The following is a 17,927-nucleotide window of genomic DNA, read 5'->3' as shown; positions in this document are numbered from 1 at the left end:
CGGAAAAAGAAATGATCCGATGCTTTAATAGAATTTCGAGCTCGGAGGTGTAAATGCGCGTTCAAAGATTGTAAACACGCCCAATACGAAATCTTGTTATGTTGAGAGGGATCCACTGCCAAGTTGGCCTTTGCTTGTTGTAGTTTCTTTTCCAGGGCAAGAATTGTATTATTCAATTGTTTAGTCTTTTTCACCGTATAAGCAATTATAGCGCCTCTCAGCACCGCTTTGCTTGTTTCCCAAAATAGGGTTACATCTTCCGCATGTTGGCTGTTATGTTCTTGGAAAGTATTCCATTGAGACCTCAAGTACTGATGAAATTCCTTGTCCTGGAGGAGATGGCCAGGTAACCTCCACGATTTATGTGATTTTCTATCGGATGATGACCACAAATCAATCCAGACTGGAGCATGGTCTGCTATCCCCATGGCTCCTATTTCTGCCGCACCCACTTTTGTAAACATGTTATCCGCCACTAGGAGATAATCTATTCGGGACATCGTTCCGTGAGCTCTCGACACGTGAGTGTAATCCCTGGACGTCGGGTTCAATATTCTCCATGGATCAATCAAGTGGAGCTGTTGACATAGCTGCTGTACTCCTGTTTTCGTTTTTTGGCGATAGCCCTTGGGAAGTTGAGATTTGTCCAGTATTGCATCCAAGACACAATTCATGTCCCCGGCCACTATAATGTCACCAGTAGCATGCACCATCAACAGGTTAATAATATTCTGGAAAAATAAATGATCCGGCGAGTTCGGCCCATAAATGTTACAGAGAGTGATGGTTTTCCCTGCAAGTGTACCAGTCAGTATCAAATACCGGCCTTCGGGATCTGCTACTTCTTTACTGAGAGTGAAAGGTGTGTTTTTATTAATTAAAATGGAAACTCCCCCTTTTTTCCCTTTAGCTGAAGAATAGTAGCAATCGGAGACCCATTCCCTGCGCAGTTTTTTGTTTTCTTTTTCCTGCAAATGGGTTTCTTGGATACATGCAATATTGACTTTCAATCTTCGGAGATGCTGGTAAACGGACTTCCGCTTTATCGGCGAACCTAATCCGTCCACGTTCCACGATATTATCCTAATCTTACTCATTGAAAGGATTCACAGCACTTTGATAGAACCAAAAGACTGTTTCATGAGAGGTCCAGGCTCCCAGCCTAACCTGTCCCTCAGCTTCCGTCAGAGGTACCAGGTGGCATTCCTCAAATCGCTTGCACCTCCCCTGTTCCCCCACCGGCAGGTCTATAAGAGCAATAACAGTGTCCAAATTCAGTGCGTCCCAGTTGCGGTCCTCCCCAAACCCAGATCCTAAATCGTAATTCCTTACCCCCCCCCCCCCCCCGCCCGTTTCCCATTACCCCCACCCCCATCCCTTGTCAGGGATCTTCTGAAAAAAAACCTCTCACGGAGGCTCTCGGAGATCACGCTTATGAAGTGGCCCTGCTCCACAGCCCACTTTGTAGTAGTATGTCGACATTATTTCCAAAGTGACGCACAATTATAGGAGATAGCAGTGACCTCATAATTTTAGCGAGGTCAGAAATTTTTGGGCATCCTCCGGGTGATTAAACGTATGTCCTTTCCCCCCATGCCATATCTTGAGGATGGCAGGGTATTGCATTGCAAACTTAATCTGCTTCTCCACCAAAGTAGAGCATGTTGGTGAAAAAGCTCTTCTCATTTGAGAGACCTTTATGGAAAAATCCTGCGTTATTCTGACTTTATGCCCCTTATATTCAATGGTTCCCTTCTTCCTGGATGCCAACCATAATTTTTGTTTATGAGCATAACTTAGGATTTTCGCTATTGCGATCCTGGGTCGATTGTCCGTGTCTTTTCGCGGACCTACCCTATGCGCCCTCTCAATGTGCAGCTTACCCTTAAGCTCTGGCTCCCCCACCGCCTCCGGTAGCCAATCTTCCAGGAAGGTCTCGAGCTGTTGTTCATCTACTGTCTCCGGTAAACCTAAGAATCTCAGGTTAGCCCTCCTTGACCGATTTTCGAGATCATCCAGTTTGATTTGTAACTCTTTTATTATTTCTTCCTGCTTGCTTATTTTCCCCGTTTGCGTCAGCATATCGTCCTCAAGCAGGGAAATACGTCCCTCTGCGTGATCAATTCGGGGGGCTAATTCTGTGAGGGCTTCCCTTACCTCCGATAGCTTCTCAGAAATCCCGGCTAATTTCTCATCTAAAGTGGTTGCGATGATTTCCTTTAGAGCCTCTGCCGTAAGGGAGCCATGCTGCATGGGCCCGGGATCGCATGCGGTCGCGGCCATTTTGTGCTCAGCCGCCGGTTTCGTCTTTTCTTTTTCTTTTCTTGTGCTCTTGCTCGTCATTGCACCCGGCGATCGGTTCATGAAGTTTACAATCGACATGTGCTACCTGACCCTGGATAGAATCAGGTATTTTTCGCCTTGCAAAAGGATATTTGCCTGTAGTTCGTGCTGTGGAGCAGGGAGCCGAAGCTAGGCACGTCTGCTTCAGCTCATCCCCTCACGTGACCTCTGGCCTTTTGGTTTTAACATCCTCTTTTACTTCATCATATAATGATGCTGGTAGTTTGGTTTTCTTTATGTATTTTCTAATGCAGTGGTTCTCAACCTTTTTTTGGCTGAGACACACCTGACAGATGGTTCTCACATACGTGACACATTGAGCATGTGACCATCATGGGGCTAAATGTAAGCATACACTCTGCATCCTCAGGAACCCCCTCGACCCCCAACAATGTGTGCAGAGCAGATCCATACAGAAACGTTATTCTGGTTCGATGACATCTCAGTAAAAGCAAAACAAATTCCCTTTACTACCAGGCACAATAGCCCTCCTTATGAAAAGACAGTAATTTACCACTAATGCATATCCTATTGAGAAAATACAACAAATAAGATTGATACAAATGCCTACATGCTAGTAAAATACCTCACCTCGGTCACACATACAGAACTGACCTTCACCAAGTACAGAAAGACCACAAATTATAAATATGGAGACAGAAACTAAAATGGAAAACCAAAAAAGTCACTCTGCATGCAGTGCGAACCTGGAGAAATGTAAAGAAAAATATAGCACCAATATTTGTGTGCAATATTGCATACAAACTAATCAGCACAAAGTTACACCTGTATTATGGAACAGACTTAAACAGTAACAACCCTATCTATGATAAGACAACACTACAAATATAAACCAGGCCCTAAACACTAATACACTTCTTATTAAGAAAACAGAATAAGCCAAGCTGCTATAGATCCCCACACAGAAATAATTGTAAAGCTATACTAATAAATGTTACAAAACAGCTGATGAACAGAACAACATCCAACAATTAAAAACTCATAAAAATTATTAAAAATTGTCCAAGTATCAATAAAATATTTCAAAACAGCAGATACATCACTTAATACCCAATAATTAAAATAGCAGTCAATCAAGAAAAATAAACTTAAAAAGCCACCTTTACTTACCCTCTCCAGCAACTCTCCTACTCCTTTCCCTTGCAGGCCAAAAGCACACACCAGAAACAGCAATGGCTGCTGAAGCTCTGTCCTCATGATCCTCTTCCTTAGGGCCCACAACCAGTCACTCACACACATACACTCACACACAAACCTCACAACCAGTCTCTGTCTCACACACATCAGTAACCTCCCTGACCAGTCTCTGTTTCTTTCACACCAGTCACCTTCCTAACCAGTCTGTCTCTCATACACATCCCAGTCACCTCTCTGACCTGTCTCTGTCTCTCTCCCTCACACACACACACACACACACACACACACACACACCAGTCATCTTCCTGACCTGTTTCTCTCTCATACACACACCAGTCACCTCCTTGACTAGTCTGTCTCTCTCTTTCACAGAAACACATCACCTCCCTGACCAGTCTCTTCCTCTCTCACACACAGAAACACATCACCTCCAACCAGACTCTCTCTCTCAGTCATACATAAATGTTCTTGCTCCCATTCTACCATACACACAAGCTCTCACTCACGCACCCAGGAACCCATTCACATACACACACAAATGCCCATACCCAGGTTCCCATTAACACACACATACACAAATACCCACACTCAGGCTCCTATTCTAACATATAAACAAACAGCCAGGCTCCCATTGTCATGCACAAACACCTACACTCAGGTTCCCATTCTGAGGCACAAACGCCTACACTTAGACTCCCATTCTCACATGTATGCACCAGGCCTCACCGCCAAACCTCTTTTTTCTTTGTCGCAGGGATGGGCTCCAGTTCAGCTGTGGCTTTACTCAGGCAGGCCTTCTTTTTCACCACCATAGGGCTGGGCTCCCATGGTGGCCTTGCTTTGGCGGGGTTGGGCTTCCTCTTCACCGCCATGGGGATGAGCTCCCATGGTGGCCTTGCTTCGGCAGGGTTAGGCTTCCTCTTCACTGCCATGGGGAAGAGCTCCCATCTCCGAGCTATGGGATGCCCCTGCTTCCCGCCCCATTGGCCAATCAGAGGCTTCCTCCCTTCTTCCTGCTGCCACTGGCAAGAAGAAGGGAGGAGGCTTTCGATTGGCCCACAGGGACAGGAAGAAGTGAGGAGGCTTCCCATTAGCCAGCGGGGGCAGAAAGAAGGGAGGAGGCTTCCCACAGGACAGGAAAAAGGGAGAAAGGAAGCATAGCCAGGGCAGTGGGCCACTGGGAGTCGCGACACACCTGCCAGTGCTTGGCGAAACACTGGTGTGTTGCAACACACCGGTTGAGAATTGCTGTTCTAATGCATGGAATACGTCTTGTCTATTGCATAGTTATTTACTGGTCGTTTTAATGAAAGATTATTTATCCACCCATGTTCTATTCAAAAGTAATTAATTAAGTTTACTTGTTACTCAGAAGCAAATAATGAGCTCCACTATCTAAGCTATTCAACGCTAGATAAATATTAGCTGAACATAGTTTAATTTTAAATACAAGTTTAAAAATGTAAGAAAAAGGGAAAGAGAAAGAGCACTTTATGTCCGGTGTGCACTAGAAATAATAAAGTTCAGTGATGCTGAGATTTTAAAATAGTCCATTAAAACCTTGACTAACATCAAAAAAAGTATTTCAGTGTGTTGTCATTTGTTAAGACCTTGACAATCAGCGTAACTGCTTCCAAGCTTCATACGTGTGCTGATTCAGAATCTTTGTGTGCGTACCCAGTATATGTATAGTAAGACATTTATTCATGTTAAAGAGTGGATCAAGGGAAAATATACATGTATACATAAGAAGGGGGCTAAAAGGAATAATGTAAGATTTTATGACAAAAAGTGCTTAGTTATATCTTTTGTTAACTAAACAAACTGACACTAGTGCCCTTACACAGAGCACTAGGCAAAAGTGCTAATCGAAGAAAAGATCACCTCCTTTTTCTGCTCAGAGCCCTTCCTTAGAAACGGGGAAACATCGTCGACTATTGGTTGGATGAACTTTCTTCTGTTTTCTTTCCTACTTTTCAGAATATAGTGCTACATTTTGGGACTGGGAGGAAGGGAAAGTAAAAACTGTAATGCGAGTACATGCTCACATTGTGGTTAGGCTGTTGTGTGTCTTCTGCATAGGTCTCTGCAGCTGGCCAGTAGAGCTGGAGATGCCTGGAACTTGCAGTATATATAGGATGATGTGCTACCTGTTTCCTAATTAAGGTGCTCTTCCTACTACCAAATTCTTTTCAAGAGATTCTCACCAGCAGTGCTCCACTGGGTGAGATGCTCTTTAGGTTCATAAAATAAGGATCCTCCTTGAACATGTCACTGATTAAGCCTGAAAACAAATGTCTCCCCTGTTGAGAGGCTGTCTCCCATTTAGATTTCTAACAGATTGTGGCTAGTGATGTATGCACAAAAGAAATTAATTGAAATGCCCCATAATTTTATTTAATTCACTTCACAGGAATGAAGGAAGGCAACTTTAAAAGCATTTCTGGCCCATAGTGAGCTATGATTCTCCTAGGAAAGAAAAGGATATGGTGCCAATTATTTTCCAAAGAACGTTATATTCTGGCTAAGGTCTCTGTAGGGCACTGGTTTGTTCATATCCTGCTGACACATCAGGGGGAAATCTACCAGGAGACTGCAGTCCTAACTAAACTCTAACATACTTCACATCTTTTCTGACAGCTCCTCTTGACTTTCTTCAAAGTAATTTAATTTGTCTAAAAATTTAAATGTATTTGGCCTTGTGTTTTTGATTGACAATCATTTATTGATACTATGGGTAAATGTGAGCTCTATTTATGCTGCTTATGGAAATCCACCAAAGAAAGAATGAATGACAGCACACAGAAAGGAACAGGAGGAATTAGTTATTGAATTTCTTAAAGAAAAAGAAATTTCCTGCAATCAAGTAAGAGCCAGGATCAGTCACAACTGTCTGTTGCCAGCCCCGTTTTGGCTGATTTACCTCTGATCTTTTGCCTAATCTGACTCGCACCAGAATTCAAATTTCCAAGGCTGTATTTGTCTGTCTGATGCACTGTTGTTTAACTGGCTGATTTTAAAAGGAATGCAAGTACACATGATTCACTTTAAAATATCCCTGCCGTGCACATGGGTGCAGCTTTTACGTGCATATTTTAATAACATGCTCCCGCAAGTGAGAGAGAGACTATTAGAGAGACAATCAGATACTCTATATATCTCCCACTGTAAGAGGGGAACTTTCAACTCAGGGTGGGTTTTGGGGTGGTGTTACAAGGGTCTACAGACTCTTGCGCCCTAGGCAGACCACTGTAACACGCACCGCTCCCCCCAAAATCCACCCTGAGTTGAAAGTGCTCCTCTTACAGTGGGAGTTATATAAAGGGCTAGATTTTAAAAGCCCTGCGCACGTAAAGCCCAGGGACGCGCGTAAGTCCTGGGGCTTCGTAAAAGGGGCGGGAGGGGGCGTGTCTGGGCCGGGGTGGGTCCGGGGGCGTGGCGACGGTTCGGGGGCGGGCTGGGAGGGCGGTCCCGAGTACCCCGGCACTGCGGCCTGTGCCGGGGGATGCAAGGCAGCACGCGCAAGTTACGCCTGCTTCAAGCAGGCGTAACTTGCCCAACAAAGGTAGGGGGGATTTAGGTAGGGCCGGGGGTGGGGAAGGAAGGGGAAGGTGGGGGGGACACGGAAGGAAAGTTTCCTCCGAGGCCGCTCCGATTTCAGAGCGGCCTCGGAGGGAACGGAGGCAGGCTGCGCGGCTCGGCGTGCGCAGGCTGCCGATTTTGCGCAGCCTTGCGCGCGCCGACCCTAGATTTTATAAGATACGCGTGGCTACGCTTGTATCTTATAAAATCCGGGGTACTTTTTAAAGATCTACCTCAAAGTGTCATATTCTCTCTCTCTCTCTTGCAAAATTTGGGGTTACTCGCGCAAGTCTTGGCCCTGCCCTGGACCGCCCATGCCCCGCCCCTTTTTGGCCATTTTATTCTAGACGCGCACACAGGTATGTACGTGCATCCTTCCTGACTCTTAAAATTCCCATTGCTCGCTTGCATGAGGCCATTTTTGCATGAGCAGCGCTTTTAAAATCTACCTTTAAGTGAGCTCTCCTTGTTCAAATTTAGCAGGAAGATTTCTTCTCGTCCATGCAACTGCCCCGCCTAACCTATAGTTTGCGGCAGAAATATTACAGCAGATAGACCTTAAATGGGTATGCCAGGTTTGCAGGCCAGGTCAGCAATAGGAATCAGAGTCTAGGTGGATTCAGCTTGTATTCTGCTAAGCTTTGGCAAGAGAGTCAAGCAGCTTGATCCTGAATCCCCTGAGCAACAGGAGACTTCTCAATTTTATAAGCACCTCAGAGGAAATCCAAGCAGGCTCACCTGTTCTTAAAACAGGGGACTATTTAACTTAGTTTTGTATTTTTGATCATTTTTTAAACATTTTTGTTTTAGGTACTGGGGCTGCTGCATCGCTAGTAGCTTTTTCTGCTGGTTTAACAGAGAGGCCGTTTCCCGCTGAAGCTGGAGTTGTCCACTTCAATAAAGTGCTTGTGAACGATGGCGACTCCTATAACCCTTACACAGGTAAGCAGTGCAGGCCCAGGAGCAGCATTTTTCAAGGTGGGAAAGAGTGGATGGAAATGGTCACCCTATTTGTTTTGCTGGAACAAACAGCAGCTGCCACTGAAATAAGAAGAAAGTTGCTCCTTGGCTCTGGGGTAGATTTTACAAATCTACGCGCTCGCAAACAAAAGTATGCGGGATTTTATAAGATACGCACGTAGCCACTCGTATCTTATAAAATCCGGGGTCGGCGCACGCAAGGGGGGTGCACATTTGTGCACCTTGCGCGCGCCGAGCCCTGCGCGCTGCCCATTCCCTCCGAGGCCGCTCCGAAATCAGAGCGGCCTCGGAGGGAACTTTCCATTCACCCCCCCGCACCTTCCCCTCCCTTCTCCTACCTAAACCCCCTCCCTACCTTTATCTTAAAAGTTACTACTGCCTCCGGGCAGTAGTAACTTACGCGCGCCGGCGCAGCAGGCCCCGACACAGGCCGCTGTGTCGGGGCACTCGGCCATGCCCCCGGACCGCCCACACGCCCCGAACACGCCCCTGATCCTAAACCACGCCCCTGGCCACGCCCCCGACCGCCCCTTTTTGCAAGCCCCGGGACTTACACGCATCCCGGGGCTTGTGCGCGCCGCCGAGCCTATGCAAAGTAGGCTCGGCGCGCGCAGGGGGGATTTAAAAGAGTTACGCGTGAACCTTATGCGCATAACCCTTTTAAAAACCAGCCCTCTGTGAATTAGGAGGAAAGTGGTTACATTTCACTCATGCATGCAGAAGGTTCATTTGATTCTAGAGTTAAGATGTTAATCTTTGTGATAACAAGAAAGTTCCTTTTTGTACTCTTCTTAGATCAGCTGTTTTGTTTAAAAAAACAAACAAACCAAAATCCCTTCTATAGCAGTGCTCCATTTAGAAAAGTATAGGCAGAGATAGCTGCAACATTTACTGAATGTGTGGAGCGTGCTCTGGAAAACTTAACTCGTGGGAGGCAAAAAGGATCAGGAGTAGTTTTTAGTGCCTGAAGCTACGTCAGTTGCATTTTTACCAGCAGGAACTAACTAGTGGTAGGAGCTGTGTAGCCCCTTCCTGATCAGCTCTTGGGGCACATGGGAAGGGCCATGGATCACACAAGACCTCATGACCCCTCCCCGAGGGCTCCCGCACAGAGGGGAAAAGTTCAGTGTTTTCAAGGGTTTTTTCTTCTCACACAGGGGCTTTTCCTGCTCACCAGTACAGTCACTCCAATGAAACACTCTTCACAACTGTAATGTTGTTCATAAAGAAAATCCTTTCCTGCAGAAACTCAATTGTTCAGAATCAGATGTTTAACTTTTGAAGCATTTCGATGAGGGGTGCACCTCCTACACTGCAAGTCTTTTAGTTCCTTATCACCCTTTAAGAACATTGCATTTTTTCCCTCCAGTCTCTCAAGGAAATTCATCTGGAACATATAAGGGAAATGACGTTTCCCTATCTAGGGCCTTGTCTTTGGAACTTCTTGCCACTTACTCTAAGGAGGAGAAAGAGTTTGTTAGATTGAGAAAAAAAATGTGAAGACTTGGTTATTCTCAAGAGCCAAATGAAAATTAACTCAAATATTACAAATATACATATTAAAGGACCATTATACTAAGCACTACCTATACCGTAGACCTTCATTGCTTTATGTATAATCATCTGTCCCAAAGTTCAAATTGTATTTTTTTGATGTTTTTTTTTGCAAATAAAAATAAAGTTGAGCAACCACTTAAGAACATAAGAAATTGCCATACTGGGTCAGACCAAGGGTCCATCAAGCCCAGCATCCTGTTTCCAACAGATGCCATGCCAGGCCACAAGAACCTGGCAATTACCCAAACACTAAGAAGATCCCATGTAACTGATGCAATTAATAGCAGTGGCTATTCCCTAAGTAAACTTGATTAATAGCAGTTAATGAACTTCTCCTCCAAGAACTTATCCAAACCTTTTTTGAACCCATCTACACTAACTGCACTAACCACATCATCTGGCAACAAATTCCAGAGCTTTATTGTGCATTGAGTGACCAAGAATTTTCTCCGATTGGTCTTAAATGTGCTACTTGCTAACTTCATGGAATGCCCCCTAGTTCTTCTATTATTCGAAAGTGTAAATAACCGATTCACATCTACTCGTTCTAGACCTCTCATGATCTTAAAGACCTCTATCATGTCTGGCCCCTGTCACATGGAGGGAGCACCGGATGGCCGGCACCATCTTTAAAAATGGCGTGGGCCATCCAGTGCTCCTACCATGTGACAGGGGCCGGCCAATGGCACGGATACCCTGTCACATGGTAAGGGCAAAGGGCCATCAGCGCCATTTTGATTAGTGGCAGCCGACGGCCAGGGAGCGGGAGATTGCTCCCGGGACCCCCACTGGACCACCAGGTACCTGTAAAAAGTTTTTTTGGGGGGGTCGGTAGGGTGGGGGAAGCTAAAGGATTAGTTTTAAAGGGTCGGGGTAGGTTTAGGGGTTATTTTTGTGTGCCGTTTTTCCCGCCCTCCCCCAAAACGATAAGAGAACCCCCACGAACAATATCGTGGAGTTTTCCTATCGTTTTGGGGGAGCCCCCGATTTCTGACGATTTTGAAAATATCGTTCGATATTTTCAATCGGCCGAAGCCCGATTCACATCCCTAGTGTTTAGTACCTCCGATATAAAGTAAATTGCAGGGACAACGGATAGCGTACACAACATTTTTTGATGAGCAATTCGTTTCTCCTTTCAAATGAAAGACCCGACCAGAAGCAGGGTTCTGCCAGGACAGTATCTGACTCGTAGTACTACACATAGAACATTGTCCACAAGGGGCATGGCCCGAAGGTGAAGGAGGAGTCCCAATATCTGGTGCATTGAACATAGACTTTACCTGCACATCTTTAAGAATTTTACCCCTTGTGCAGGCAATTAGAGGTTGTTCAATAAAAACAGAGTGTAGTTGCAAAACATGCCAGTGTCTATATGTAATTGATACCAAGCCTTGAGATTTATTAGAAAAACAAACAATACAAACCAAACTTTTGTCTTTTTCTTCTTTTTCATTTTTAATCAAAAGTCAATGTCTGTGCGCATTTAAAGCTCTTGTAAAAGCTGGTTTTAATATCCGCATGGGATATTCCCGTTGTAAGAATCTGTGGCAAAGATTTGCTTGTTGTAATCCTTCTTATTGGAACAGATCCTCTGAAGATGCAGGAATTGACCTACTGGCAAATTAGTCCATAGAGAGTATGGGTGGAAGCTGTCAAAACAAAGAAGATTGTTACAATTTGTAGGTTTTCTAAATATAGTGGTCGTCGGTCTATCATTTTCCTTTACAATCATGATATCCAAAAACACCAAATGATCCATATGATGAGTCTTGGTAAATGTAGGATGAGGATCCAAAGATTTAAGCCAGTTCAAGAAGAGGTTTAATTCATCTGTTGAAGATTGCCATAAAAAGAAAATATCATCTACCGTATGTATCTTGACCACCCAACAATATTGTTTTTAAAAAAAGGCGAGGAATAAAGAAACTTCTCTTTAAAGTTAGAAACATACAGATTGGCCACACTAGGAGGATTGTAGCCCCTATAGCTATGCCATGTTTTTGCAGTTAGAATGTATCTTTGAATAAAAAGTAATTTTTAGACAAAGCAATATTTGCCAACTGAACAATGAAAAAAGTGGGAATACGATGAGGTCTAGGGCTATTTTCCAAGATTTTTTCTATAATGAGTAAGGACCTGATAAAAAAAAAAAAAAAAGCTGCCCATAAAAAAGGGACTGTTTACTAGCACAGAGATGATGAACAATTAGTAACTACATTCCAGCAGCTCAGTGGGTTTTCTGTATTGATACCAGTCTCTGGAACTCATCGCCTTAACGTCCTTCAGATCTATGCTTAAGATACTGTAGGTTTTTTGTGATTACTTACAGCAGCTTCCTTTTCAAAATGGACTTGTTTTGCTAATTTGTATTTTGACTTGGCATGAGGTTTTTGTAAACATATTAGAGATTCTCTTGGATAATGGGTACTATAATTAATTAAATTATTTAGTACCTCAGCAGCAGACTCATTTAAGACACTTTAAAAAAAAAGATTTGTAAGAGACTCCTCTAAAAATGCACTTTGTACTTTATTTTGTGGGGCAGAGGGGGATTATTATTTATTTCATCCTACTTTACTTGAGCATACTTAGCCAATAAAGAAGTAAGTAAATACTATTTGTGGCTTTATCTGGGGAACAGTTTTCGCACAGGATGCCCGTTAGCCCAGAGGCAGCCCTGGTGAGACCTCTGTCACATTGAGGACACTCGGGCTAGCTGAAGCCTTCACACATTTGTAAAGGACAGGGCTACCTTCTCAAGGGCAGAAAATGCTGCTGCTCCCCCTCCCCGTATTCCCTTTTGGTCAGCTGCAATGTAGGTCAAACTTAGGAGGGCAGAGCTCATGAAGGATCTGCTACTCTGGGTCCGTCTGCACGTGGCTCATTCGGAGAAGTGTTTGCAGCAGTGTTCTCCTGGGTACGAGAGGAAAGGGAGGCAAGCCAGATGTTGATCTAGGAGGGTTTAGTGGACGGTTGGAGAAGCCACCTGACTGATGGTGAAGAATGCCAAACCTTTTTCCACGTATTCTCCCTTGACGTGACACATCAATCACTTGATAGATGATAAATAATAATAAAAAAAAAACAAAACAAAACCGAAATGGCTTGCGCAAACCAATGTTTAGAATGAGATTAAAGGTAGAGGGGGTAATTTTCAAGGCCATTTATTTGCATAAAACTGGGTTAAATGGCTGCACTAAAATAGCCTCAGGCTCAGTTTGCATAAAAGTATGCGCGTAACCCAGTTTTGAATGTACTTTATAGGAGAACTACAGAGAGGTGCTTCAGAGGGAGGTGGGTAAGGCCCAGACATGGGATTTACGTGCACACATACATTTTAAAAAGCATGTACAGAAATTACATCACAGGTCACCCCTTCTGAAGAGCTGCTGTAACTTTCTGCGACATAAAATGTGTGCGCGTTCTGCCAATTAACTGAGTATTACCAAAACAAACATATGTGTAAGTTTGCTCTGAAAATCTTTTGTAAAAGTCTGTGTGCGCGCAGCGTTCCCATAGACTTACCACTGACTGGGTAAAATGTGTGAAAAATGACCCTCATATTGATGAGAAAAATTCAGCACACTCTGCTCTGATTGCATTTTGAAATCCGATGACCTTACTAGAAAACTATTAGGGTGTGGTTGTGGTAGGCAATTTGACTTTTCTAAAATGTCGTCCTAGGCTGCTAGAGTTCATGTGGCATTGCACAAAAAGTGATACATGTTTCCACAATTTTGGTGACAGCAGAAAAAAAAAATCCAGTTCAACTTTCACAGACCCAGTTGAATTGAGTGGGCTAGCAGAAGCGAAAAAAAAACAAAAACAAAAACCCTAAGCAGACTTCCAACTGAGCACATATGAGTAAAGTCTCATAAGAAGTACAATAAATGTGAGATAATGGCCAATTCCTTTACACCCAGGTCAAGTTTTAAAAGCGGGCTTTGTTTGTTGTTGTGTTGTGTTAAACAGACATAGTTAAAGTGTCATTTTAAAAGCTGCCTTGAGGGAGCGAGTGATTTGATGTATCACAGACATAATCATTCCCATATTGTCAGCATTCTCCATTATCTTGGTGCCAATCTGCTTATGGCCCAGCTATAGTCAATGTCAATTTAGGTAAGCATGATTCATAGTTTTCCCTATGTCACTTGGACTGAAAAAAAATATTTCTTGAAAGGCACACATTTTTATGTTTACTTCAAAAGTCTTCAGAACTGGAAAAAAATACATATTAAAAAGAAAAGGCACTCCGTTACACAAACAGCAAGGCTTAGGGTATTATAGTTAGTACTAAATGTCCCCTTCTGCACTTATGAAGTTTCTCCTCCTAGATACAGTGGATGGGGGCCCCCTTTAAAATCACGCCTTCAGTGATTGCTGTAAACTCCTGGCACAGCTATCTGGATGCTGTTTGTATAACAACATGCTCTCTCAAAGGCTCTGAGCAAGGCACTCCATATTCATTGTGGCTATCCTGCAAACTCAGCCTGTGGCTCTCAAGGACCAGAGTTGGCCTCCACCCCTGCATCAGGGCACCTTCTAGACCCTTGCAATCATTGGCCACTAGGTGTCACTGTTGAGCAATGACAAACTCCATCCCACTAGGCCAGGGGTAAGGCAACTCTGGTCCTTGAGCACCACAAACAGATCCGGGTTTCAGGATATCCACAATGAATAATTCATGAGAGAGATTTTCATGCACCGCCTCCATTGTGTGCAAATCTATCTTGTGCATGCTCATTGTGGATATGCTGGAAACCTGGCCTGTTTGTGGCTCTTGAGGACTGGAGTTGGCCACCCCTGCCCTGGTTCATGGCTCCCGCTTAAGGATGGTCCCTGTGAGGACTGGGCTAAGTGAGCAGGGAAAGGATATAAATGAGAGATCACCCTCCTCACCCAGGTAGTTGTGTATGAAGGATCTTGGAACCAGACCCCAGTCCCAGATCCGATTGAGCAAGAAGCCCAAAGGAGAAGGAGGAATGTGCCTGTGCCCCCCCCCCCCCCCAAAAGGCAAACAAAAACCTAAACTTGTAAATCCTAAGCACCTAAAATAGAAATCCTAGTCAGAAAGGAAATAGCAGGCATTTGAAATGAGATGTTGGAGAAGAGATCTGCAGATTGAGTGGCAGCGCACGAGCTCAAATGAAAGAGTGCATGAGATGCTGGGAAGTGGAAGGATCCTGACAGACGATCTGGCAAAATGGGAAAAGAAATTTGCTGGTCATGCACTCAGAGGCTCCACTCTGTCTAATTAGCTAATTTAATACTGGCAGGCGTGGTAGAAAGCAAAAGAAAGAGAGGAAAGCAGAGAGCAGTCTGGGGTGGTGACATTTTGAAAAATAGTTAAGAACTGGAGTGACAGATGAAATAAGGAGGAAAGCTGAGAGCACTGCCACACCCTAGCTGCCAGCCTTCATGTCAGAGATGATGATGCGTTCAACAGAGAAAGGGTGAAGAATATGGCTGATGATGCAGACAGTGCTAAAGATGTGGTAAGAAGAGTGAGAAGAAGCAGGGTGAAAGTGGGCACTAATAGCTTTATTATGAAGGCTTTCTCCTTTCCTCTAGTAACAGATTGTGAAAATGGCTTTAGATGAGGCCCCAGTGCTATAGATCCAAGAGCATCAATGTGAAATTCGTTTTTAGGACTAAACTAAAAGCAATATGTCACTTTAAAAAAAAAAAAAAATCCTCTTGCCAAAGATGAAATCACTGTTGCAAACATCTAGATAAAAGAAACTGAAATGGGGTTAGGGACTGACAGAGAGCAAGGAGGAGGAAAGCGTGACAATATAACTACGGAGCAAAGGCTGAAGGAAGGGTCTTTATGACTAGAAAAGATTATTTCCAAAATTCTCTCTTCTTTTGGGTGTTAGATAAGATATTGGAGAGCACATGAAGGGACGTAGGTAGAGGAGAGAGGCAGGTGGAAAAGTTATATATATATACATTACATGGCATTCTTCTAAGCACAAGTTTCATTTGTATTTTTTTTTTTTTTTAGGCATCTTTACTGCTCCAGCTGAGGGGCGCTACCTGATCTCAGCAGTCCTTGCTCCTGAAAGAGACCACTACGTAGAGGCGGTGTTGTCCGTGTCCAATATGAGTGTGGCTCAAGTGGACACTTCTGGTTACAGAAGAGAGCTGCTGGAGTATCACAAACCCAGCGCGGGGAAGCAAATCTGCGGGGGCCCTGGGACCTTCCAGCTGGTTCTTCACCTGAAAACCGGAGATGAAGTCAACATTGTCGTAACTGGAGGCAGACTGGCCTACACGGACTCCGATGAAATGTACTCCACGTTCAGTGGCGTGTTTTTATACCCGTCCTCTTATCACTGATAGCTCCTCAGCAGCTCCAAGGAGGCAAGAAACTCTGGAAGGAAACAGAATAATTGTAATAAATATTTGAAGCTTTAATATATTCAGTTTATGTAGGTGGTTTGTGAGGGTTGATATTTATGATCTGTATCGTGCTCTTATTTTTCCCCAAAGAAGACAGAACTTTAAATGCTATTCTAAGAGTGAATTCTTCAATAACAGTCATTGTAACTTTTGTCTAACTTTTCCTCTACCATGAAATTTTATTTTTTTCCCCACTTATAGTTAACTTGTGCACAAGGTGTTCATTAATTATACCTCACAGTCTGCTTTTCTACACTACTACATAAGCAATTTGTACATTTTACAAAAACATTTTCCATGCTTTGACTTTCAGTCTTCTCGTTGGTTTTTTGCGGGGAGGGGCACTATTTTAAATATACCTTTCTCTGAAATCCTTAATCTTCAACAAAAAGCATTTTATTCTTATTTCTTCCTAAACTGTGTTAGTCTTCTGAGATTTATGATTGGCAAATGTTGCCACAAAGTGTACAATACATTGCATCTGAATGGATACTATATATTCAAACCTATTTTATTTGTTGGTTGCTACCAGCTCCTGGGCTTGCTGATAGACCTTGCCAGGCCCATTCATTCTAGTGGGGACTCAGAGCATCCCTAATGCATTATAGATGGGAACCCACATATTGTCGGGGGGCTATGGGATTTCAGCATGGCACCTCCCATCTGGTGGGATTTGGTGTGGTTTTACAGAGTGCAAGGGCCCTCAGTTGCATAGTATTTAAAATAACAGAGCTCTTGCATACTGTAAAAACAGAAGCAAATGCTAATAACAGCTGAAGCCTCTAACAGATATTATTAATTTTTATTTTCAAAACCCCTAACATACAAGCAAAAAACATCACCAACAAAAAAAAACCAAAACAAATGGCTTGATGTTAGGCAGAATAGGATCAACTTGTAAATACTAGTTTTGCACATATTTTATAAGAAAGTAGGATATATCATAAAACCCCATGTGAAAGGGATTATTAGACTGGAGGGATTTTTTTAATTTTTTTTTAGGCAAAATTAAAAGCATAGCCGTGTTTTTAAATAAAATATGAGACAGAGTGCTCTTCCCATGGCAAAGCCATTGCTTATTGAAGTTAGGTGTCCTACTGCTACATATGATCCCATCACATATTTCAAAGTGACTTCCAGTCCCAAACCTTTCGTAACAAGGACTTTTATAACAGGAATAATCCGGAATCCCTAGTCCTAGTATCCCCTCTAAGTTCCATGTCTGCATCGTCTCACAGCGAGATCCCAGCACCATGCAGATGTTCCGGGCTGGATGAGCGTGTTAGGACAGAGTCCATTCTCATGGCTACAGCAGCACTCCAAACTGAGACTGAGCTTGAGGAGCAATGTTTAGTTTAGTTTCCTTTCCACATATAAAATCAAAGTGATTTGGAAATTAAAAAAACAAAAACAATTTATGCTAACAAGATGTGTGCTCCTCAGAGTAAAAGAAAGACTTCATGGTGCCACAGGTTTCCAGTTCACCTTTTGGATTACAAAGACTCAAACTGAAACCCAACACGCACAGGTTTTTCCAGGATTCAGTGTGGATCTACCCTTGACAGGCCAGAAACTAATCTTTGAAAGCCTTTCATGGATTTTCCTCAAATTCCAACGGGGGGGGGGGGGGGGGTGCATTGAAATGGTGGATGCCAACATCTGATGAGTAAACTTTAGACTCCAGCGCTCAAATTTCTGTGCGTATTGGGTATTGGTTTTAAATTTAAGGGGAAATCATGGGGGCTTCTAATGTATGTCTGATGCAAAGGAGGGAGGACTTGTCTTGTTTCTGTAATAAACGCTCAAGACAGGAAAATCATGTGGAGTTGCAGAGAATAAATGAAAACACCTTTCTTGATGTATCTCCTCTTGCTCCAGAAATAAAAGAAATAACCCCT

At 43.5% G+C, this 17,927-nt stretch overlaps 1 protein-coding gene across 1 annotated transcript in view; it reads left to right on the top strand.

The window, feature by feature from the left end:
* Positions 1–15,766, top strand: part of EMILIN2 (elastin microfibril interfacer 2) — a 175,666-nt gene extending 159,900 nt beyond the window's left edge. The window contains exons 7-8 of the mRNA XM_029591081.1: positions 7,894–8,025; positions 15,632–15,766. Coding sequence (XP_029446941.1) covers positions 7,894–7,960 — 67 coding nt within the window. The 3' untranslated portion in view covers positions 7,961–8,025; positions 15,632–15,766. The remainder of the gene's footprint in view (positions 1–7,893; positions 8,026–15,631) is intronic.
* The last annotated feature ends 2,161 nt before the right edge of the window (positions 15,767–17,927 follow it).

Source organism: Rhinatrema bivittatum, chromosome 2 (genome assembly GCF_901001135.1).
Source record: "Rhinatrema bivittatum chromosome 2, aRhiBiv1.1, whole genome shotgun sequence".
NCBI classification, from domain to species: Eukaryota; Metazoa; Chordata; class Amphibia; order Gymnophiona; family Rhinatrematidae; genus Rhinatrema; species Rhinatrema bivittatum.
This window is presented reverse-complemented; position numbering and strand designations above follow the sequence as displayed.